Source organism: Suillus fuscotomentosus, assembly GCF_016647785.1.
Source record: "Suillus fuscotomentosus strain FC203 chromosome Unknown F5891scaffold_275, whole genome shotgun sequence".
NCBI classification, from domain to species: Eukaryota; Fungi; Basidiomycota; class Agaricomycetes; order Boletales; family Suillaceae; genus Suillus; species Suillus fuscotomentosus.
In genome coordinates, this window is record NW_024539787.1 from 1 (window position 1) to 25,542 (window position 25,542).

Here is a 25,542-nt window from a genome sequence, read left to right on the forward strand (position 1 = left end):
CTACCATGGAGTGCTGATTGCACAGGAAGGATTCCATGTCAACAGCTGATTTGCCTGTGGCGTAGCGCACATAGTAAACGTGTCATCTCCCAACGATCAGGTACGAACAGACTTGAAGATCTCAATGATTCGATGTGAACATCAAATGGTGAGGCTATTTTCCAAACTACTCACATGAGAGCTATGCACCCAAGCTACTTCGCATCGCCTTCTTGATTGGCGAGCATCATTACATCAAAAATCCTGATGCGCAAGCAAAACAGTGCAGAATGCTTGATGGAGATCAATATTCTTCGCAGTGGAAACAGAGAGAGATGCTGTTGCTTATGGCGATCAAATGTCATATCCGCCGCATACTTTGAACCTTGAGTCAAAAGATGGAGTACCGTAAGTATGTAACTGGACCTTTACATGGAACTTGCTGTGGGCTACCATCAGGTAGTGCACATTGCATATGCTAATGTACTGGTCTAGTCGTAGTAAGTCGACTCCAGTCATCTGCTGTGCATGCACTGGCAGTCGCCATCAGAGCATAGTACAAGTGTCAATTAAAATACATCTAGAAATGATTTTTGACTAAATTAGTTAGGCGATGCTCAAGCGCTCAGCGCTCAAGCTTCAAGGGCGATGGCTGTTTGCTACGATTCATTATATGCGGTCATGAACTAGTATTTAGAGGGCGTAACTTCTAATCTTACTTTAAAACAACGCATCCTAAACACCATACCTCAGCGAAGAATATTATTAACATGACCGTACTTAACATCAACAAACTCAGTTTCTATGTTCTATTCCTGTCAGTTTCCTTCGCACAGATACTAGTGGTCAGTGCTGCACCGCTGGAAGCTTCTGATGATGCGAGTACCTTTGGTGGGTGGGTCCCGGCGATTATGTGGAGCAGGACTGACGAGTTTCTAGGGTCACTCCATCCTTATTGAAACCTAAATACAGCTGGAGCCTGGAGGGTTGAAAAGTTGACACAAAGAAGGACTGATCATTACATGGACACGTTGCGGATGACATTGGGGGTAGAATATGTGGTTGCAAATAATTTTTTGACCAAACCAGTACTAATTAGTACGGTAATAGTAATACTCAAGTGCGATGGCTGTTTGTTATGCTTCCTCATGAACTGGTATGAAACTAGAGGTGTAACTCCCAATCTCACTTTAAAAGCACGCATCCCAAACACCACAAGCGAAGAATACTATCAACATGACCCATCAACAAACTCAGTTTCTATGTTCTGCTCCTGTCACTTGCCTTCGAACAGGTCCCAGTGGTCAGTGCTGCAGCGAACAACAACCTGGATTCTGACGATGTGGATAGTGTGTGTGAGTGGGTGGGTCCCGGCAATTATGTGGAGCAGGATTGACGAGTTTCTAGACCCCCATCCTTTTTGAAACCCTAAATACAGCTGAAGGGTTGAATTGACGCAAAGAAGGACATATCGGTACATGGACACATTGCAGATAACATTGGGGGTAGAAGATGTGTTTGCGCGCACAGGAATTGTGTGCGTCGCAGACTACGGACCGTCTGTTCCGTATTTACTAATACATCCGAATCTTAAAAACTAAACAGTCACATGATCACACTAGCTACGAAACGCGTCAGGGTATGTTTGCAAAATAAATGACTCAAGGTATATCATCTCCGAGCCACGCAGTGAGTATCTAAAGCAACCTCGGATGATGGATCCCTGGGCGCATCAGCTCATGCGGCCACCATGAAATTTGCGGCGATACAATCATTCCTCCGAGCCTTGAGTATATCAGGCACTCCAAGCAGTGATGTGAGATCTCCGAGTCGTTGCATTCAAGTTGCAGTATCAATTCAATTCGAAGCCGTTCTCCCCGTCATGTTCTTTTCCTCACGCTCCAGGCCGTACAGACCACTGAATCAGACACCACAGGAAATCATTGACTCTGCACATTCCTCAACCTGTTACTGGTATCTACCCCTGCCTTTCTCCAAGACTCTTCGGCATCTTCAGACAAACTTATTACTCAAAAGAATGTCCACCTTCTCCGTCGTCCTTCTCAATATATGCGGTTCGACGAGATCGCACGGACGTCGCCTCCTATTCCGAGAGAGTTCACAAGTTTCCCCATGTCTGTCAGCTTGGTGAATCGTTCTGCGCCAAGTCATCTTTTCAATCACTATCTTGCGATGCGCACGACACGTGCCGGCACAATCTCGCCTGATGAGCGCAAAGTCCACGTTACACAATCTGTCAGTTTATCTTCCTTTTTTCTGTGTTTTATAGACTGATGTAATAAAAGGTTTCATCAATATTTCAATTCAAGGCGATCGACTGGGGCATGGAAAGTTGGGAATTGCACGTCGTCATTCTACCTATGGACCGACCAACTAGCTTGCTTTATATCACCTCAATGCCACTGTACCAGTTGATATTTCAACGTTATCGTTTAACGTCCGACCGCCATGGGTCGTGAAACTCGATAACATTGTGCTAAGACAGCTCGGACTGGCGCAGAAGACTTTCTTGTGCGATGGACGACGTCCTTGTTTTCGAGTTAGGATGCTCGGAGGATGAACCAAGGGGTAGCTACGATATAGAATGGTGGCAGGCTCACAAGGAGACTGCACCGGGTCAGTGCTTTACCACTCTCTATGAAATTCGCTGACAGCATAATTGAACCGCTATCTGTCTACATGATCCAGCGCTCCACTGTGTAACTCAACTTTCAGATTTGGTTTATTTAACAGGTTTAGGCATCTAGTCACAATCTTACGCAATCCCACTTGCTATCAGCCAGCCATCTTGCTCGTGTACTTGCGAATGTGGACCAGTTCCAGAGTGAGTGTGTGCAGTATTGAAACTTCGTCATGGCAAAAATGGCAGCTAAAATTTTTGCTTAACTTCGGCACATTCAGTTTCAGCTACATATCTAACTCAATACTCCTTTTATTGTGGTCCTTCAACGTTCAACGTTCAACCTCACAATATCTATTTCAAACATTTTGTGTTTACATAAGTACGGATTTCGTAAAGTGCTAACTTCTGTGGGGTGCTGATGGCACAGGAAGGGATCCTTACTTTACCTCCGGCGTCGCGCACATAAATAAATCATCTGTCAACGACCCGGTATGAATGGATTTGAAGATCTAAATAATCTTGTGTGGGCACCAAACTTGAATGGTGGGGCCATTTCCCAAACTACTGCACATGAGCGCTGTGCACCCAAGCTATTCCGCACCGCCCTCCGAGTCGAGCATCATTCCATCAAAACGTTTGATGCCCAAGCGAAATAATCCGCGGTGCAAGCGGAGAGCAATGCCGTTGTTTATAGCTCCCCGGGGAATGACATGGTATCCGCATAGTTTGAACCTCAAAAGCTGGAGTACCGTAAGTATGTAAATATAAACCATTATATAGAACTTGCTGTAGGTTACCGTCAGAAACTAGTACACACTACATATGTCGATGTACCAGTCTAGTTGTAGTAATCCGACTCCACTCATTTGCTGTGCATGCAGTCATCATCAGAGCATCCACGAGGTGAGACGCATCCAATTAATTCAAATACATCTGGGAATGGTTTGTGATCAGATAATGCAGATGGCTGTGTGTTTTTGTTATGCTTATTATGAACTGGTATTTAAAGGGTGTAACTCCCAATCTTTCTTTCTTTAAAACAACGCATCCTAAACACCACACCTTAGCAAAGAACATCATTGACATGATTGTGCTTAACATCAGCAAACTCAGTTTCTATGTTCTACTCCTGTCGGTTGCCTTCGCACAAATCCTAGTGGCCAGTGCTGCAGAGAACGACAACCTGGATTCTGACGATGCGGGTGTTATTGGTGAGCGGGTCCCGGCGATTATGTGGAGCAGGATTGACGATTTTCTAGAGGTAATCTATCCTTATTGAAAACTAAATACAGCTGGAGGGGTGAAAGTTGACGCAAAGAAGGACATATTACTATTAGTATATGGACATGTTACAGATGACGTTGGGAGTAGAATGTGTCTTTGCACGCACGGGATTGTTTGTTTATACTGATTTCTCGAGATCTCCTGTTAATTTGTTCATTACCCATATACAGTGATTCTGATGTTTGTATGATATTGCAGGGCTTAATTTGTTGGAGCGAGGCCTGCATGCGCGACAGCATCATGAGAGCGGGCCATGCCTTTCGTCGAAAATGCTGAGTAAGTGATTGGGGGAATTAGACCTCGCGGTCATCATCGCTGTTGCCTCAAGAGTGCATTAAGAGAATTTCGTGAACCAAGGATTAGGTACGAACAATGAGGTGCATCGCGCATATTCCTCGTCTCGACGATGAAGAAGTGACAGAAGACAGCCTCGGAATACAGCCAGAAATGGTACGCCAGCTGGAATAAACATTCAATGAATAAAAGTATACCAAAATTTTGAGAGAAGGCTCACGTAGCACTTCCATCGCAAAGTGAGCGTCAAATTTCACAAGCCACCGTAGAGATTCGGGGCCCATCTCCAGGGTAAATAGTAAGTACATACCTATTGTCATAGTACCTACCACCTTAGCAATAAAGACCGGAGTGCTAAGTACATACGACGTGGTCGATGATCCTGGAGAGCTCTGAGTCGACGCTCGAGCTGGTGTTGTTGTTGTGAGTCGGAGAAATCAATGCACATGACTTTCACGTGTCCATGTCTGGACAAAATGTAGTACACTAGTGGTCACATCAAACCAAAATCAAACCAATTTAACCGACTGCCACAATGATCAGCTCTTGCCCAATAGCTATAGCGTTTGAGGCCATTTGACGAAGACCCTATGTGTGGGTCCCGGCGATTATGCGCAGCAGGACTGACGAGCTTCTAGAGCAGAGGTGGTCCATCAGCAAAAAACCTTGAAATTTCGCTTGTCAGAAAGAAGTTTGATGCTTACGGTGAGCTTACGGCCTGGTGATCGGAGCAACGCGATTGGTGGAACAAACTTTTCCGTTGTACACCGTAAATACTCGATATTGATAGTGTTATAATTTTTAAACGGGTGTATGTATTGCATTATATGTTATTATATTGAGATTGAGTTGAAATACTAGTCTAGGGTTCGGAATTGCATTTCCAAACACCGAGTAGGGTCATTTGTATTAATCATTGGGCCATTCAGAAAGTTCAGAATCACAGCAATCGATTGACATGCATTCAAATCTGCGCTACTAATAGTATTAACGATCAATACTACGCGAACTCTGTACTAAATGTATGATAACTTTCTTTATCTGCAAAGTTATTCAAAAAAAACCGGTCATAGGACTCCAAACACGTCGTCGCAGAAATGTCCTTGTTGACCTTCTCACCGTATTCTGGTATCAGTTCGACAGCATGTGTAACATCCGTCAACAACACCACACCACCACGCCTATAGCGTTTGCCATGTTGGTCCACCACATATGACCGCTCTACTGTCCACATCACGAGTTCGGGACGGTCGTTGGGATTGGCGATGAAGTCAAAATATTGTATGTAGAGGAGCGGACTGGAAAGATATGTTGGAAGAACCAGGTTGGAAGCACGTGGAACCTTGGGCTGAAAAATAAGTCGAACTTGGGCGACGCGACTTGCTGAATATCACCTCGTTAGTGTTAGAATATGACAGCAAAAAATATACGTACTAATTTGGCCATCATCACTCGTAAAATCGACAAGGACGGTATCGCAGTTCCCGAGGGGAAATAGGTCGCTGGGAGGGTATGATTGGATCACTCTGCTTGGCATGATCACTCGAGGTTGGAAGGCAGAGTGAAGTTGCAATCGAAATTTGTTCCACGCGTAAAAGCGTCCATGTCTGTGATCCCAGCGAGTATTCTCGCCACTGGAGAGGGAGGAATGCTGGATGAACTGGGAGACTGCGTGATCAAAATCAATGAGTGCATATTTGGTGAGAATATCGACGGGCGACAGGGACTTGAGATCTGGTGTTGAAGTTAAATGGAAGGCAGTGAGAGCATCTCCAGAAAGAATGCCCTTGTGAAAATGATTACGGACTCGTCGAGGTCCATGGACAGAATATGCTTCATCAGGGAGTATACGAGAAATCCAGGAGAGTGCTGGGTTGACGGTCGTCACTTCCTCATCTTCAAGGTTTATGGCGTTGACGAGCGATGCGCCATGGGAAGTGATTAGTGCGTACAGATTGAACAATTCCATTGACTCCTGCCGATTGAGAATCCGTATGCACTGCTCCGTGAAATCATTCACTCGTCGACTTGTTCGGGCAAAGAGATCCTTGCAGTGAGTGATGAGCAAGCGCTCCGTCATGTCGGCTGAAAACTGCATCAAAGTACCCAGTCTCTCAATCGTGCCTCTGAAGCTTTGGAGTAACTCGAGCTTGGGGATGAAAAAGTCTTCTTTGGCGCCCTTCTTCCCCCTCCTCGCCTCGGCCTCGATGATAGCATCCTTGAATGCATGAAAATCGGAGAGTGCCTGCACCATCGACTGTAAGGATTCGGGAGAATGGACTGAATTTTGAGCATAATAGAAAAAGTCTATGAGAGCGCGGATTGCGCGAACGAATCTAGGTGGAGCAGCGCCTGAGATTGAAGCAACAATGGTGCGTTGAATATCACGATGCTCACGCCCAGTCATTTGGTTGACGTGCGTAATGCCTTTAGTAAAGTGGTGCGTCCCTACCCGTTTGTGCTGAGTGATGAAGCGGGTGTCGAGCTCGGTTTTTCCTACTATCTCCTTGATCCATTTGAGTGGATGATCTGCAAAAAACTTATGAAGGGTATGTAAAACTTCGCCAGGGAGAAAGACGGATGGACACGAAAACGACCAATCAAGCCAATATGGCATGTGGACCCCAGACAGATGGGCAGCTTTTGCTGCCTTCTGAAATTTGTCGAGATCCCAAGGATCAATCTCTTTGGCGATCTCGTGTATAAGTTGTAGTGTGTGCTTCCCAGTGCGAGGAGGATAGAGAATTCCGTCACCGAATTTGTCTTGTGTCGCCATAGTGATTGGAGAGACATTCTTGCTGACTGCAGCGATCATGGAGGCCTCGGGAAGGTCACATACATGGGCGATGAGTGGTGTAAAGACATATCAAATATGTCGGGAAGGATCAGGCATAAAACAGCCATCACTCACTGCAACCTTCAGGTTGGCGCAGATGAGATCAACGCACTTATGCCATAGCCGCGCCTGAAGAATGGTCTGATAGTCGGAATGCACGCGAAACTTGCTAACAGGCATGTAGGCGATACAGCGCCAAGCTCGCAGGGTGGCCTTGGAGCGAACCTCTGAATCAATGTTACCGATGGTGATGAAAAGTGGGTGCATCTCGAGCCCTCCAGTAATCCGCGTGACAGGAGTCTTATCGGATCCCAGGATGATAGGTACTTGCGTAGCACCTACTGGCAGATAGTCCTAGGTATATAGAATTAACTTCAAGTAGTAGACTTAAAGGGCCAAACTAACCTGGATTTTCCATGCCATATCGGCACTCATATAATCTCCATACTCACGTTGACTTCCTGTATTGACTACGTGTGGCTGGAAGGTAATGTGATTGGCGAAAACCGGATCGCTGAAAAGTTGTTTGACAACCTCTAGAGCATCGCGCCAAATAAGTTGCACGGGATAAGTCGTCTTGTAGCCCGTAAACTCTAGGTTCGAAACTTTCCATGGCACAAAGGAGGGTAGTGCATCGGTCCAATCTAGAAGTTGCTCCTTGGAGGTGAAGGATGGTTTTGGGCGAGTGTGAAACTGGAAACAACGGAGTCAGGCCTGTTGAGCAGCACTCAAAGTCTCTCCTACCCATTTTAACTTTAAAAACTTGTCAATCTGAGCTTGAGTTAAGTTTTCAACCAAGAACTTCGCCAACTCCCATTCTCCTTCATCATGGAAAGGGTAATACGTATTTATTTCTCGCCGATAATTATACTGATCGTCTTGCAGCCTGTCAAACAGGTTCTTGCCAACACCAAAGACATATCCCGAGTGCGGATGACAATAACCAGTAGTGGCAGAAGGTTTTGACGATTGGGAACCTCGCAACCCAGGGGGAACAGGGAATTGATGCGGACGTTCCTCGTGTGGCCAACAGGTAGACTGAGAATTCAAGTGCAGGGTAATGGCCTCGATTGTAGGAAACTCTTTACTGCAGTTGGGACAAAACCTGGTACAGGTATGTCCATTGATCATCAGCACTATTGAGTGACAATGATAGTATACGCACATTTGCTGCCCTTTGCTGAGTGCTAGGTGTTACGCAGTGCACAAATCGATTCAGTCTTTTAGACTCCGCCGGCTGATGTCAACCTTGTGATAATCCAACAGGTCGCTTCATATAATTGCAGATTTCCCAGTTAGCCTTCCGCAGGTTCTCCCAAGTCCACCCTTTGTACATGATGATTCATACAGTCTCTTCTCCACAAGTCAGTTCCTCCCCCGTTTCTCGAGGCGGTAGTTGCCCTCCTCCATCAAGCAGTCCTCCATCTTCACCTCTGTCAGGCGGACGTGCTACCACTCCTGGATCATCTCTTTTTGATTCCAGTCTCAAGTCAGAAAGCTCTCCCAATATGAGGCATTCTGACATATGTGCTTCACTAAGAAGCATATCCTCACTGTCAAAGACGCCTCAGATTGCAGCTGCCAAATCGGAGACGGACAGCCTATTCTATAATCCGTCTACACCTCCAAATCCTGCACGCGCTTCTCGACGTGGCTTTATCCGCGAGAGAATGAGCAACAAGTTCATTCCGTACCCCCCCTCTCCGGCTCCAATTGAGGTCCGTTATGCAGCTCGTGTCACCGGGCGAGAATGCAAACCATATGTATCCTCTGACTCACTTCTCGAGGTATCGTGTATTTCTTTTATTTAATTGTAGAGACTAAATTATTGAAAGCATGCCGGAACATTGGAAAATGGCCTCACACAAATGCGTCCTGCAACCTTGTACAAAGGGTATCAAGCAAAGCTTGCTGCTCGTGAGACTGCACGCCAGCGCATGTTGGTGACCGCATGGGAAATTGAGGAAACCGAGCGCTTCCTTGAGTTCCTGGATGCTCTGCATGTCGACAACGAAGAACGGCTCAGATTCGCTCAAGAAGACTTAAACATCTTTAGGAAGCTATTTTCTGAGCGTGACCGTTCTGATGTCAATGACGACAGAGATTACCTTCAAGCTGTCTACGAGGATGAAATGGAGATTCTTCGCGTTGTCTCGCTACAAGCTGAGCAGTTCTCAAAGATCTTAGGTGCACGTGTCAAGAAGGATTTCTTGCAACCTGGAGCCAAAGGATCGGGATCACCATCACCTGAGCCTGGGGTTTCGATTAGAGATAATCTGGTATCCGCAGATCAGGAAGATAACTCACAGGTTTCGGTCAATTCGGCAGCACAGTCCGCACACCCTTCCCGTACGCCGTTATTTGTATGAGCCCTGCACTTCCAATTGAGGTATGTATACACGTGTCTGGTCATTATGCGCTCGACTGATCAATCGATAAGAACGCATTGTAACATGCATGCTACAGTTTAGCAAATCCATCATGGCCCCTTTCTCATTTGTATTCATTTTTCACATCTGCAGCTGTTCTTTTTACATTGTGCCCCTTCATTTTAACCCTTATCCTGTTCGCAGCCCCATGTCACAAGACGTGTAGTTTATTTGGGTGTTGTTTGTGTACAGTCGCTTCTCGTAGAATTCCCATTGGACTGCTCTCTGCGCCCATGCATCCTCAACTCCCTCTACTTTATGGCCAGCAAACGTGCACCACCCCACAAAGGTAAGACTAACTTTGCGAAACCTGCACGTGGTTTGGGCCTCAACCCATCTCATGCTCCCGCGGACAGTCAATTGAATCTCATCGATGAGCAACCGCACGAACCGATGTCTTTTTTTAACCCTCACGCCTCAAATCAGCCGCTGCCATTCAATCCTCACACTACCCACCATCCGCACCATCCACAGGACTCCGCGCACCATCAGCACACGTCCGCTCCCCACCAGCGTGAGTCTGCCTACGATCAGCATGAAGACTTCGCCCAGCATCAGCAAGAAGATCTCGCCCATCATCATCAGGATTTCACCCAGCATCAGCATCAGTCCGCTCCCTACCAGCGCGAGCCAGCTTACCAGCATGAAGATCTCGCGCACTATCAGCATCAGGACTTTGCGCCTTCTCAGCAGGACTTTGCGCCTCCTCAGCAGGACTTTGTGCCTCCTCAGCAGGACTTTGCACCTCCTCAGCAGGACTTTGTGTATCCTCAGCAGGACTTTGTGTATCCTCAGCAGGACTTCGCGTATCCTCAGCAGGACTTCGTGTCTGGCGCTGGATCCTCGACTGGATATGTTGCTCCGTCATTAGGTAAGTCTGCCTGCGCTCATAACATATGTCTAGCACTTACCCTTCCACCATAGCGCCCAGTTGGGTCGGCGATGATGAGGAATTTCAGACTCATTCAGTCCCACCACCGGATCTCCACCACTTACGGCCAATGTCGACGGGAGAGATCCCTAACTCCCATGTGATACATGTAAGTCAATGTTAGTATCTGCATCATCGAAAATTGACCTGACATTACTAGACTACAGGGCCTGCAAGGACATCGAAAGCACGTCGTCATGCAACTCGATGTCTGCCCCCCACACCACGCCTTGTCATTCCTGTTGTGACGCCCACAACGATGACAGGGACTGTCGCACCTCCGGAATCCATCGAAGGTTCCGCCATTGACATTAGTCCCAAGATGCGCAAACAAGCGATCTCGGCCTCGAAGGAATGCGTATTATCCATTGTCTTTTCCAATGATGCACTGGTATCTCTCGCGGCTGACAAAAAGTGCATCGTCAAAAAGGTCATTTCCGAAGTAAGATCTAGAATACCAGCCCTTCTCGGTATGAATTAACATGCGAACACTGACTTATACTAACTATTTGATCCTACTAGTTGCAACACAATGGACGGCTAACGAAAAGGACGTCGCGAACGTTTGGTGCGCAGTGACGAAATTTCGCACTGCATTTGCAACAATCATCCGACAAGCTGTCGTGATGGGATATTCCCTCTTCCCACCACAGGGCTGTACTATCCCCCCAGATACTTTTCGTGTCGATCGGATACGCTGCCTCATCGTAGATAACGACTTAGCGTTCATGCATCAATACACTTTTGCAGTAAGTCTTTATTTATTTTCGAGAACATTTTTTTAATCTATTTTGACAGGACGGTGCACTTGTCATTCACTCGAAATTCACCAACCCATTCATCCTTCATGTCCTAATGAAACTCATTTGGTGTTCGCCCTTCCGGCTCCACACTTTTCTCGACGAATGCCCACGCCGTCAAATACGTTACGCTATTGGCGCAGCCGGCGCCATTACAGAGTCTGCATTGATGGAGCAGGGCTTGATACAACTTACAAAGGGTAGGATTACCCCCCAGATGACGCATTCGACATTCACGAAGATTGTTCTGGGCCTGGATCAGCTAAGTGACGCTGAAAAGGTTATTTTAGACGACTTCACAGACAGCATCGTCGTTTGCGGGCGCTCGCAACAGCAAGCCAACGACGAACTATCTGATTTTGATTTTGAATAGATACATCATGTATACCGATAATATATTCACATTAGCTAATAGTTGTATCTCACTCGTGAAAATTTCGATGCTATTTTACATATTTGTATCGTGTCCGATTCAAAAAACTAACATTTTACTACAACGGCAGTCCCAGAGCGGTACTTTTCTCTCGGTTGAGCCAAAACGACATTTACGAACGCATGCCCTGAGCTATACCCAATCCGAGTTGTTCAGAACAACTTTCGAACTCGTTGTCGGTAACTCGACTCTTTTAGATGTCTTATTGAAACCTAAATATAGCTATAGGATTAGAGTTGAACGCAAATCAGTACATGGGCACACTGCAGGTGACATTTGGAGGGTAGAAGATGTGTTTGCGCGCACGGGAACGACCGTCTGTTCCATATTTGATACATCATTTTGAAAACTAGACAATCACGTACCCATCATGATCACACTAGCTAAAAAACACGTCAGGGTATGTTTTCAAATAACCCAAGGTATAAGGCTCACCGTCATAACCATATATGATGTACTATGCGTGGGGGGTCAATTGTGACTACAGGCCAGCTCTGCCGATGCCCATCGAGAATCATCAAGACAGAAAGCCATTCCGAAGGGTTGCATCACGCCTAGGCACAGTTGTTAGACCAGTTTTTGGCATCGGGTTTTGTTCTGAATAAGCGGCGCATTGGCAGCTGTAGTATCATAATGGCAAGGAGTTCTTTTCTGATCACGTGCTAGCGTCAACTTTTACCGTATTTTACGACATATGTAAGCCTGTACAATTTGAAGCTTTCGGAAGAACAATAAGTCCGGCATCATGTAGTTATATCAACGCGCCTGAGTCTTCTCTCATATATGTCCACTTCCAGCACTGTTTATATCCACGGATGGCGTTGTTACGCCGTTGTATCTTCAATCAGGGATTCTAAACTGCAACTCGGAAGAGGAGTCAAGCTGCGCAAACTGATGGCCTCTCAGCTGCGGCACCGCACCCGGCAACTCCATGATGCAGATCAAAGATCATGCGCTCGTCATTGTTGGAAACCTCATGATACGAGGGCCCGAGGAAAAAAGGATAGTAGGGATTGAGATATGCGTTCACATGAAGTGTTCCACCCATTTACGTTGGGCCCCTGGTCTTTGGTCAAGCAAGGCAATGACATCCCTCAATATCAATTTGGCGATGCAAGCACCGAATGGTATATATATCATCACCATACGTTCACCAAGTTCGCCTCTCACCCACGTCCCTTCTCTACCAATATGACCATAATCTCAGATGATCCCACTTGGTGGCCGATCATCAATGCATATCGTGTCCAAAACTATTGTCTAGGTTCGTGGAGATCAGTTGGATGTTAAAGCTGATGTCGCAATCTGACCTTGGCTGCGGTTTCATAGTTGCCGCTTTTGTTGGAGTAACATATGATTGGAGTGAGCATAATAATATTAAATGACTGCTGATATCTTACGAGTGTTTTCAGTACTTACATTCGGACAAGAGGTATTTCAATGCTATGACCAGATTGACCAGCTCGCTAAGAATGGATAGGTTGAATTGGTGTGGGTGAGTAGAATCTCATATCAGACGAATGCACATGAAAGTCTACCTAATTACAGAGGCAACGCTGGTCCTCGATGACAATTCTGTATCTCAGTGTATGTGGTTTGTTTGTCGCGGTTTCCATGTTACGCTGACTTGAAAGTATCCTAGGTGCGCTACCTTGGAATCATATATTCTGCGTACGTTCAGAAGGCTAAAAAATCGGTGTAGTGCTAATGGTCTATCTCTTATGATAAGCCTGGCTATCTTGAGTATGTCTCTACAGCACAATCGCTATCCTTGCTTCTTCTGACAGACGGCACATAGGCAGTGCTCAGACCATCTCGCTGACAGATACAGTAAGCTTTCTACACAGATGCCTGCTGTTCCCCTCCATCTATTAACCGTGGTTCCCTGTAGGAGTGGGTTTGGTTCTTTACTAACTTCTTGGTTCACTAATGACTGCCACACTTTACTACCACAGATGTAAGTCTGTTTGGAGCGTGTGCTACTCGAGGCTGGCCACTGACTGGATTCGTTAGGCTGGATTATCTATGTCGTACTGAGTTGGACAGTTGTTCTTGTATCTCCAATGCTATGGGGTGAGCTTGGCACTTGCGAGATCTCAGTGATGTTAACTTGACTGAAACATGCTGCAAGTCATCATCATCACTCGGTTATATGCCATGTATCAAGGATCCAAAAAGATCCTGATATTTCTCATTTCCACCTTCCTGGCAAATATAATTTTTGTCGGAGTGGTCACCGTGCTAACCACGATGCATACTTCAGGGGGTACGCTTGATTGTGGATGAAAACAAATGTGCATGAGCTCACTGACGAATACTAGAGGAACTCATTCTCTCCGGCACCCATCAATGCTCGACTGGCTTTGGGAGAAATATCCTACTTCTGATTTCTGTTACTTGGATACTCTTCATTGTGTGGGAGGTCCTCGCACTATGTCTCGCAGTCTGGATTGCGGTAAAGCGCTTCCGAGAACTGCGACCACATCCGGCAGGAGGGATTATCGGGGACTGTTTCACAGTGTTGGTGAAAACTCACATGGTTTACTTTGCGAGGTAAGCTCATATTGTGATTAAATTCCTTTTTTCCACTGAAGGGTCGAACGTGGTAGCTCTGTTGCTGTTTCTTGCTTCCAGCTCATTATTGAATTATCTCCAACACTCTCAGCGGTATGTCAATCTTTCACTTACCTCTGCATGCTACTGTAGCTTATCGTTTATATAGGAATATTCCACGGGCGGTCAGCTTGCTCTTGGATTTCTTCGGATTTCGACAGCCGTACAGACGTTTGTGCTAGGCCCCCGCCTGATCCTCAGTGTTCGGGAATATTATGCCAAGCTTGTGGTCAACTGCGATGCAGAAACTGGCATGACCTCAATCTCCTTTCAGCAGCGTGTGCATATATCGACTGGCAGTGGTGTATAACACACGAAATGATCACTTGGACCTGTACCAAGTAGCACTCCGACAACTTAGTCCCGTATACTAGCTAGCTTACTACGGTAGCCCTTTCTTTGTCAATCTTTGTACATACACTCACAGACCCACCTAGTCCATACTTCAGTAGCATCATTTTGGTCTGTACATGTTTGTACACATGCTCACAGACTATCTCAGAAACAACTTTTCTGTACTCGTGGCACCTATGATCTTAGTAAGAAATATTCACCCGAAAAATCGGAGTGTTAAGTACATATGACATGATCGATGATCGATGATCACAGAAAGCCGCTCGAGCTGGCGTTGTTGTTGTAATCTATATCAAACATTTTGTGTTTAAGTAACTAGTGCTGACTTCTTTGAGGTGGTGATTGCACAGCTTCAAGGGCAACAGCTAATTATTTGCCAACGATCATCGGTCAGGCCTTCAGGTACGAACAAATTTGAAGATCTAAATAATTTTATGTGGGCACCAATGGTGGAGCCATTTTCCGAACTACTGGACATGAGCGCTGTGCACCTAAGCTATTCCGCACCGCCCTCTTGATCGGCGAGCATCATTACATTAAAACTCCTGATACCCAAGCAAAAAAGTGCAGAATGCTTGGCGAAGAACCAGATTCTTCGCAGTGGAAACAGAGAGAAATGCTGTTGCTTACTATGCTTATGGCGATCAAATGCTCCCCGGGCCCGAGGAATGTCATATCCGCATAGTCTGAGCCTCGTACCGTAAGTATGTAAATGAACCATCACATAGAACTTGCTGTGGGCTACCGTCAGGTACTGCACACTGCATATTCCAATGTACTGGTATAGTCGTAGTAAGTCCGCTCCAGTCATCTGCTGTGCATGCAGTCGTCATCAGAGCATTCACGAGGTGAAGTGTGACCAATTGAAATACATCTAGAAAGTATTTAGAGGGTGTAACTCCTGATCTCACTTTAAAACCACGCATCCTAAGTACCACACCTCAGCGAAGAACATCATTATCATGACCGTGGTCAACATCAACAAACTCAGTTTCTATGTTCTACTCCTGTCAGTTGCCTTCGCGCAGGTCCTAGTGGTCAGTGCTGCAGAGAACAACAACCCGGATTCTGACGATGGGGATGTTATCAGTGAGTGGGCCCCGGCGAATATATGGAGCAGGATTGACGGGTTTCTAGGGCCGTTCTATCCTTATTGAAACCTAAATACACCTGGAGGGTTGAAAGCTGACACAAAGAAGGATAGATTAGTATACGGACACGTTACGGATGACTTTGGGAGTAGAATATGTCTTCGCACGCACGGGAGTGTTTGTTTATACTGGCTTCTCGAGATCCCCTGTTAATTTGTTCATTACCCATATACAGTGATTCTAATAATGCAGGGCTAATTTGTTGGAGCGAGGCCTGCATGCGCGACAGCATCATAAGAGTGAGCCATGCCTTCGGTCGAAAATTCTGAGGAAGAAGTTTGGGGAATTAAATCTCGCTGTCATTATCGATGTTGCCTCGAGAGTGCACCGAGAGAATTTCGTGAACCAAGGATTAGGTACGAGTAATAAGGTGCGTCACGCACGTTCCTCGTCTCGACGATGAAGAAGTGGCAGAAGACGGTCTCGAAATACAGCCAGAAATTGTACACCAGCTGGAATAAACATCAAATGAATAAAAAATAGAGAGAAGGTTCACGTAGCACTTCCATAGTGAGCGTCGAATTTCACCAGCCACCGTGGAGATTCGCCGAGGGACAAACCAGATCGACGAGACTTGTATCATGAATGAAATCCTTCAAGTGCAGAACGAATTCTCAACATTCAATTGGCTGAGATAGTGAAGGTGTCACGAGTCTGCAAATACGATCGCCTTATTTTTCTGCTTTAAACTTAAGGCACAAATGTTCTGAGGTTGTCCTACAGTTTACGAGCCTCATGGACCGCTATTATAGTTAGCTCAAGTGAATGACGACAAGAAATTCGAGCTTGCCGGCACATGAGTACAGTTTGACCAATACGAAAAAGTAGATACCTTCCGACCACTGGGATAATCAAACGCTTGATTCCGATACATCAAAGACAGCAGACCGTCTGTTCCACGTTTGATACATCATCTTGAAATCTATACAGACACGTACCCATCATGCTAACTGCAAAACAGGTGAGGATATATTTGTAAATGACTCAAGGTATAAGCTCACCGTCATAAATATGTATGTGCCTAGGGTAAGGTAATTCAGTGTCAAACTTGCATGATGACGAGGCTTGATATTTCATATCTTCAGAGCTCTTCTTCCTCGTGTTGGCTCTTGTGAAGAACATGCAGGTGATTCTGTACCACGGTGTTGAATGGAGTATATGAGCATGTATTATGAGTGAAAAAGAGTGGGTGACACTAAAATCTCAACATGTTCCGGCCAGGCCGCATTTGAAAATTTTCAGTATACGTCCTGTTGACATTCGAATTCCAGTCCTCGGTAGTCAGACCTGCGAGTTCTCCTGGTATGTAAGTAGCATAGGCGACAGGAAAGCTCATTTTATCCGCACCTAAGTTTCATACGCGGCGAGGAGCGTAAATGGTAATTCGCGCAGGCTAGGGACTCGAGGTGGCGCGGCATCACCAGCAGTACGATATCAAGAAACGAGCACGCTGCGATGCTACATGATGCCGTCGTGCCTCACCTCACACTCGAAGATCTCAAAGCTTCGCGATGGTGAGGACGAAGGCGAGAACAAATGATGCCTGATTTCTTGCCTGATTTGTCCAATATCAATGCAGCTCGTAGTACCCTTCCATGACCGTTGCTTCGCGTTCGCACTCTGGCCCCTCATAGATAGTGGGCACTAGTCACAAGCTAGAGTCATACTCTGAATATTTGCCATCGCATTAGGCGACGCCCATCCCCATTTACAGGGTAAGTACATACCTATTGTCATGCCACCTACGACCTTAGTAAAAAAGAGTCACCCGAAAAACCGGAGTGCTGAGTACATAGACATGGTCGATGATCATGGAAAGCCGCTCGAGCTGAACTTGAGTTGACGTGCGGAGAAATCAATGCACATGACTTTCACGTGACCGTGTCTGGACAATTTATTGTACACTAGTGGTCACATCGAACCAAAATCAAACCTATTTCACCAACTGCCACGATGATCAGCTCTCGCCCAATAGGTATAGCGTTTGAGGGCGACCACCGCCATTTGACGAAGACCCCAGGCAATAGAATGCTGAAATCACGAGGTGCACTCCAGGAGAATGTTGGCCGCCACGTACCCGTCACAGTCGATGGGAAAGCGAAGAAAGCTGCGTTGCAACAAGCTCCGTTTTACCCAAATACACTGCGTGAGCTATTTTTCTTTCAAGATTATGTTACCTGCTCTTACAAGGTACTGTAGAACCGCAGAAGATCCTGAAAGGTCATGATGGACCAACCAAATCCAAGGGAAAGGAGCCAGTCATACTCGCACCCTCTCGACCTCTGGGCGACAAAACGCCCTTTCCTAACCGCGTTGCCAACCATGCCACACCATTGCAAATGACAAAGCCTATTTTTGATGTCACGCCCGGTGCACTTCTTCGCCCAAGTTCCGCACGAAAACATGTTAGACTTCCCCGCAGCGCCAGCAACAGCTTTCAAACACCACTCACTGGTGGAAACCACTGGGATGTTAGCGATATAGACATTAATCCAGAGGTCGTGGCGGCGCCCAACCAATCGATTGAAGAAGAAGACTACGATGAAATCGAGTACATGCCTCCAAAGCTACCTGGTGGGTAACCTTACCAAACGCTTTCTTCTGCTAATGTATCAACGCGTGTAGAAATGCCATACGAACCTCCATTTGAACTTCCGGATTATAAAGAAGTCGGGAGAACCCTTCTCGCTCTTACCCACTCCTACCCGATCGACGACATACCGATACATGTTACATCCATGGAATTCACGGCAGCTGAACCTGACGACAAATTTTTTACCCTAGGCGATTTATCTCTCCCCCATCTCGGTAAGCTAATGTTACACAGCATCATGTATTCTGATCTTGACTTCTGTGCGTACAATCAGATGATGATAGTCCGTTCTCGCAGGCCAATTCTGCACCGAAGCCTGGGCCCGAGGTGACTCGAGTTCCTCCGTCATCGAAGAACAGTACTCGCCCAACCCAAGTTACAACATCGAGAACTGTTCGCGCCGCATCCGTAGTAGGTCATTCGACTGCGGCTGCTACCTCCCACCCAAGATCTGGTCCACAAACTGTTTCTCGTCCTGCCATTACGCGTCCAGGTATGACAACTTCCAAGCCAGCGACCCGCGCAACATCAAGTGCCACGGTCGTGAGGGGAAACACATCTAGAACTCCCTTGACGCGTGCGCCTTCGACAATTGTATCTCGAGCGCCTTCTACCACCGTGATGACGAGGACGCGTCCCGCAAGTGCATTAGCCACTGGTATCAAGCCCCAAGCAGGTCCGGCAAGGGGGAAATTTGAGGCACAACCGAGGGCAAGTGCACATGTGAAGACTGGTATGTCGACGAAAAAGACAGTTCAAGAAATCGGCATTGTCTTTGGGGATAGTTGGCAGGAAGAAGAATTCAGATTTAGCGTATAGATTTGTGAATTTTTGCTTAAATTCTGTATACAATACAAATTAGTTTGCTGAACATGACTTTAGTTGTATGCTAGTTGTATCATGGCCCATCGTCTTGAAGCACACGGGTTGCTTTCCATCGATCTAGTCCGTCAAGATCTGACATTCAAAGATATAGTGGAAATATGAGATCAATATCCTTTAAGCGGCTGGTGCATGGATAGAATACAAGATAAGTGAAGAGATGTCCTAAAAAGGCTTGTCGCTACCGCTGCAGTGAGGTATGTGCATGATGCTTCAATGTCGGGTATGGCGTGCGACAGAAGGTTTCGTATACTTGATTCAACGTCAGAGAGGGAAATCAGCATTGGTATGAACTTGTGGTGCTACTCATGAAAGAGAAAGGGGATCAAAGTCAGTCAACTCTGCGATGCATTCCGTCAGAAAGTCGAGGTCCCACTCCATCTCCGCGGGTGGCCTGTCCGTGCTTTTGCCTGCCATATGCATCTTGTGCGACATCCACAAAGAGGCTTGGCTAGCAGTAGCTCGAAGCTGTGGATCCTGGTGCCACAAATTCTGGATGAAATCCCACATGTCATCATCCAGTCCTCGTTGAAGGCACACGTTAATCGTAGGACGTGAGGGACGGCTTCCTCTCATGAAATTGGTATCCACTGCCTGTGGGGATAGGTCCCAGAATGGACGCAATCCATCATACATCTGTAAAAGGAAAGGGATCAGTTCATGGTTGAGCATCACGACGGGAAACCGTACCTCGTAACATATGCAGCCAAATGCGAATATATCACATGGACGTCTATCCAGGGCTGATAACAGACGTGGATTTGCACGTGCCTCCAAAAGTTCAGGCGCCATGAAAGAGGGGGTTCCTGCAACAGAGATTATGTTGGTCTGAAGCTGTGCTTGAGAGTCTTGCGTGGTTGCAAGGCCGAAGTCGGCCAAACACGCACGTCCGGAGGAGGAAACCAGAATGTTGGCCTTATAACAAATCTTCAGTGGCGTTCTCACCGATCAAAGCACCCACATACCCCTTTCAGGTCACCATGCACAATTGTAGGTTGCATCCCATGGAGGTATTCGAGACCTCGCGCGATATCCAATACCTGACCATTTCAGTAGGCATTGGAAGCTAGAATTCTATCACTGACCAGAGGTGCACGATCGGCATCGGTTCGTTGTAAATACGCGTTCAAATGCCCATTCTTCATCCAAGGAGACACCAGGCAGGTCTTAGGTACACCATCATTAAGATGAAATACGCCGTAGAATGGCAGGCAGCAGTCGTGCTGGATGTGACACCAAACGACTGCCTCATTCGAGAAATCCTACGGTCAGTCATGTTATCGAAGTTTCCTGGGTACGACAAGATTTATACTAACCTTCAGAAACTGCTCGGTGGTGCGGCCGACAGCCTGAATCTCTTTCACGGCTACCAAACGACCAAGGAGTTCACCTTTGGAAATTACTCCAGATCCACCACGAAGGCTGGTTGGCTCCAGGTTTTCGATTCGACGAAGCTGCAGGCTCTGAGGGAAATGGCCTGACCTCCTCGACAGTCGGATGATAGTATCCAAGAACCGACATTTATACCATTCTTCTAACTGGTCTGACTTCATTACGAGCAACTACAAGCACATAAGCAACGAAGACGTCGAAAATGCGTCGGTCTTACCGTCTGCAGTAAGTCCAGCATAGACTGGGCCGTATCGTCTTTGAGCGTGACTAGCTGGGAAGTAGCGTGTGAGTCGGTTGAACAACTGGCAATCAAAGCCCCAATGTCTAGAATGTCTAGCGCGTGTAGTCTGGACTGGCTGATAAGAGATCGGTTACAGATGTGCAGCTTCACTTGAGCCTGAACAAGATGAGCTGAACCAAACTCGACACATAACAAGGGAGGGAAAGCACTGACCTGGCTCATTAGTCCCGACAACGCGTCCTTAATGGCCTTGAAATTTATAAGACACCACATCTTGTCCCGTGATGTCCACTCTCTTCTCATATTCTCCAGGTCAATCAGCAGGCTACAGCAACGTTAGATTAAACAATGGAGACAGATCTTGCATGTACTTCGGCTTGTCGGGGGCACAAAGATTAAGGTGCGTAAACACATGCGCGTACAGAGTCTATCCGTAGACACTATCAGACCCGCTGCGTAACTTCATAACGAAGGTCCCACTGACCGGAAAAATGGGCATGCACCGTACCCCTTTGATGCATACCTGTCTCGCTGCTGCATCCAAGCCTTCAAATTCATCCACCAAATCCTGGACCTGAAACCTCACCGAGTTGCGAAGATGCTGTGTAGAGGTATGGGGAGAGTCCGTTCGGTGGTTACGGGATAGCGCAATGTCGTCGATGGTCGTTGGTGCGGGAGGCCGAACAGGATTCTGCTGCTGCCAAACAGAAAACTGTGTATTTGGAATCGTACTCAGCGAAAGATCGGATTCTGTGTTCAGTGTATTGCTCGATTCAGAAGGAGTGCTTGTCAAGTTGACTTTGGGCGATGAAGGAGAAGCCGGCGGTCGGTGCAGATCATCACGACGACCCAAGTTCCTGGCACGCGGCGCCCGGGAACCACCCATAAAAACGTGCTTCTCTCGAATATGATGAGGTATTTCCCATCTCGGCATGACTTTATGACATTGAAGGCATTTCATCGAAAACATTGGCGCGAACCGTGACACAGAAGGAAAGACTATCTTCGTTCTATATGGTTTGGTCACGGGAAGCTTTGTCACTGAAGGAAGACGGAGAAATTTGATAGTCTAGTGTGAGCACTTTGAAGTGCTTTATATGGCTGTAGAGCTGAGACCGCCTGAGCGTCAATTACTTACAACAATAAGTATAAGCACACAAATCGCACTGCAGTTGAAGAATTGGAATGGACACGTGTTGCAGTTGCGTCGATACTGGAGTGGCACAAGCTGAAGCGCAGACAATACAAGCAAGACAATAACATGTACAGGAGCTAGTGTTGAAGAGTATATCTTCATGCATATAACTGTCGGTTATGAGTGCTGAGCGGCGGTTTCCGAGTAGTCCGGAATCTACCGAGCCACATAAGTTCGCGTCCAAATTTTTTATTCTTACAACCTCGCCGATTCCTTATCACTCTTCCACTCCTACTCATGAGGAAGGGACATTATTCTTCGGCGTAGAAGGACTTCTACAGCTTCACTTTCGCTAGCAGCGCTATGCCTTTTGTTTTGTACATTTGGCGATGATGGTCTTCTAGATAGTGGTGAAAGCTACAAAAGTATCAAACTGAATCTATATATTACCCATTTCTATTGCACCCAATCTGACCCAAGTCTCGAAGTGAAGGTCACCGCCATTCATTCGTTCAACTTCGTTGCGATCCTTATCATGTTAGCTGGACTCGCGGATCACACCTTCGAGGATGATTGCCTGCCAGAAACTGAGCTCATTCGAATACCAAACATGGGAGCTAGAACATACGCCGTGACGCTAAATTTGAGCGATGTGAAGACGATGGTCAGCCTCACGACATTGCCAACAAGTTCGGACCATCCTCGCTCGTCGAGGATGACCATACCATCATCGTCATCGCCATGTTGTCGATAGAATCGACCATAAATCGTGACCTCGGGCTTGTATCGAAACTCAGATATCCACCAGTCTTCCTTCGTGGCAAATCTGGTAATGAACATGTCGACTGCTTTCTGCAATTGTTTCAGATCATGGAAAGGTCTGCACAAGGGGGCGCTTGCCCTGTAACTCATAGCTTGCAACGCTGCTCTTCCAAACGCACGTTTGTCCTCTCTGCAGGTAACAATTATCTGTGGAGGGATTGCCATCGCAGAAGCAACAAATTCATGTAGCGTGTGTAAAGCAGAGACAACATCACTAGGCAGGGCTGTTGGAGCTTGGGAGGACTGATGAGCAGAATCCATCCGACTCATGGTAATATCCACAAACAAATAGAAAACGGCAGTATGGCGGCTTGGCTACGGGTTCACCACGCTGTGAATAAGATGCACATCCGAGTTATCTAGCGCAGGAACGAGGCGTGAAGCGCCTGACCACCGGTCATTTCTTCCTTTCGAATTCGAATTTTTATACGTGATTGACGTTGTTCCACTAGAATTTCTACATGGTATATGCATGATCAGTACTCGTACGAGTTTTAGGCTCGAGCTATCGTATATCATCATGTAGCTGAATAACACTGACAGTGCTCAGTTAATGTATATTTAGAACCGGACTCTCTCCCGGACGAATTCGTCATGATTGTTCAAACACTGAATTCCAATTCTGCTTGTTCACTGCCTCGATGGGCCTTCCACTTGTTGCATTTGCGGACAGGGACTAGAAGGAGTCACGGCAACCGAATTCAAACGCTTTCCGCTACTTCCTGTCAAAAATTTGCCGCTGTGCTTGAGGACAGAACTGGAGGTTCAAGTTGAAGGAGACGTGGCAAACCTGGGATCGAGGTTGGTATACGAGTCAGTGTTCAAGTTCGTATATATCTACACATCAACAACAACATCGTTACTATTCAGCGCATACTCCAAGGAGTTTCCTCGCGACTTCCTCGGTAACCCGCGGCAACGGGCAGCGGCACAAGCAGAGCCGATCTTGGGTCACCATCGAGTCTGCCCTGGAATCTGGGACACTCGCTCAGTCTTACACAGAAGTTTCGCTGGCACTCGTCCTCAGCACGAAACATTCGGAACACACATCTGCCTGGTTGTCCTTAAGTTGATGCGCGAGATTCTACCTGTCATAGCGGGTGCAAGCGCTTCTGCTTAAACAGATTTTTGCCCGCTTTCCCAAGCAACAGACTGAATTGAATTCCTGTGGAGCGGCGAGTAGGCAGCCGCTCCGGAAATAGTGGAGTCGACGGTGACATGTTTAGATTGTTCTGACCCTGTATCGGCGAAGGCAGGCGAATAGTATGCCACTTCTACCTAGTATTCTCCCCTCTTTGCTGGAAGAGTTTCTTCAGGGAATAGAAGAAGAGTATCACATGCGGCACACGATCGATAAACCTTTCCAAGTCTCATCGATGATTTAGGAGAACAGATTCCCTCACCAAAACCCTGTTAGCTGTTCAGATCTCTTGGGATCAAGTCAGTATGTTTTTCATCTTCTCGAAGCACACATCTCACAACATTCCAGATATATGGCCCCACACCATGCTGGTATGACAAGGCTTCTATGTATATCCAGGGATTCACCATGGTAATGTCTTACTCTTACTTGGCTGTATGATGATCTCACTATGTGGCGCTCCGATCTGAAGAAGACCGCCGTTTCTTGCGCCTACCATATGCGCCGTCTTCCCTCCAGATATCCCCTTCCAAGGAAGCACAGCGTGGGTTGGAAGTGCTACTACAGAGCTGCTCAAAATTCGGAGTTCCTGCGTGATGGATTCGATCCAAATGTATGTGTTCCATGTTTGTATGAGAATCAAATGGCAGTACGGGGGAAAACGCTAACCCGGCGCTTCACGAAGTTGTTATTGTGTTCTTCTACACCGGCCCTTATCGAATTGAACACAAGTTCCCTGGCCGTGCTTGGTCCTGGTTGCCGCCGGGGTATTCATTTTACACTCGGACAAACTGATTTTCCTGCCTGCTAGAGTTGTTCAAGCTTATCGTAGACCCAAGCTCGTCGAGCAACTCGAATCATGGGCTCGGGTCGAATCGAAGGGACCCGTATCTTCCTGCGAGTCCACCACCGACTGCTTCAACTAGAGCGGCGTCGTGCAACACTGATGGTCATAACGATGCCAATATCTACCCTCATTCTTACCTTCAGATCGAGCTGGATTGAATGGATGGTTTCCTCACCCTTTTTCGTGCGCATCTGTCGTTCATACATAGTTTTTAAAATATAATTTTCGAATAAGGAATATCATGCTTTTAATAGTCTGACTTTGTTTAGTAGTCAGACCTCGGATCTATTTGGGGTTCTCCTCGGTTTTTTATTCGGCGCATACTTGATGAGATTATGAGATGACGGTTGTACCAATGAGAGCTTGAGAATTGACGCGCACGGGCTGTATGTTTTTGACAAGCACACGCCGCTGACAAGTACTAGCTATATACAAGTTGATCAACTGGTACATGTGGACGTGCACGTTCTGTGGTACCGTTTCAGCTAATTTTACATAACAACGAATTCGATTGGAAGGCTTGGCTTAGCCAATGTGGAGCCGCTTGGCGTGGTGCGCAGTTCTACATACTTGGATCCAATCGTGCTTCTTTAAGTTATCCGCCATCTACTACTAGACTGCTAATACCATGGCCAAGATCCCTTCGCTGCTCTCCATCCGATCCTTGTCCACAAAAGTCCTTTTGCTTGGTGCTATCATCACCTTCCTGATCACACTCTACACGTTCTCTTCTCCATACTC

The 25,542-nt window shown here is 46.7% G+C and overlaps 3 protein-coding genes across 3 annotated transcripts; 2 read left to right on the top strand and 1 right to left on the bottom strand.

Annotated features, from left to right (window-relative positions):
- Positions 1–2,172: 2,172 nt before the first annotated feature.
- Positions 2,173–2,651, top strand: F5891DRAFT_968617 (uncharacterized protein; the record flags this gene model as incomplete). Its single annotated transcript, XM_041376303.1, has 3 exons — positions 2,173–2,235; positions 2,286–2,424; positions 2,482–2,651. 3 exons carry the CDS (start codon positions 2,173–2,175, stop codon positions 2,649–2,651), a joined length of 372 nt encoding a protein of 123 aa, XP_041216576.1.
- A 2,550-nt stretch (positions 2,652–5,201) lies between these two features.
- Positions 5,202–8,373, bottom strand: F5891DRAFT_989092 (uncharacterized protein; the record flags this gene model as incomplete). The annotated part of the gene is made up of 7 exons (XM_041378049.1): positions 5,202–5,584; positions 5,636–7,022; positions 7,113–7,391; positions 7,443–7,730; positions 7,782–8,142; positions 8,203–8,224; positions 8,286–8,373. The coding sequence occupies 7 exons, from the start codon at positions 8,371–8,373 to the stop codon at positions 5,202–5,204; spliced, it is 2,808 nt and encodes a 935-aa protein (XP_041216577.1).
- A 1-nt stretch (position 8,374) lies between these two features.
- On the top strand, positions 8,375–11,570 carry F5891DRAFT_1201079 (uncharacterized protein; the record flags this gene model as incomplete). The annotated part of the gene is made up of 7 exons (XM_041368863.1): positions 8,375–8,824; positions 8,873–9,400; positions 9,611–10,337; positions 10,391–10,506; positions 10,558–10,867; positions 10,920–11,146; positions 11,196–11,570. The coding sequence occupies 7 exons, from the start codon at positions 8,375–8,377 to the stop codon at positions 11,568–11,570; spliced, it is 2,733 nt and encodes a 910-aa protein (XP_041216578.1).
- Positions 11,571–25,542: the final 13,972 nt, after the last annotated feature.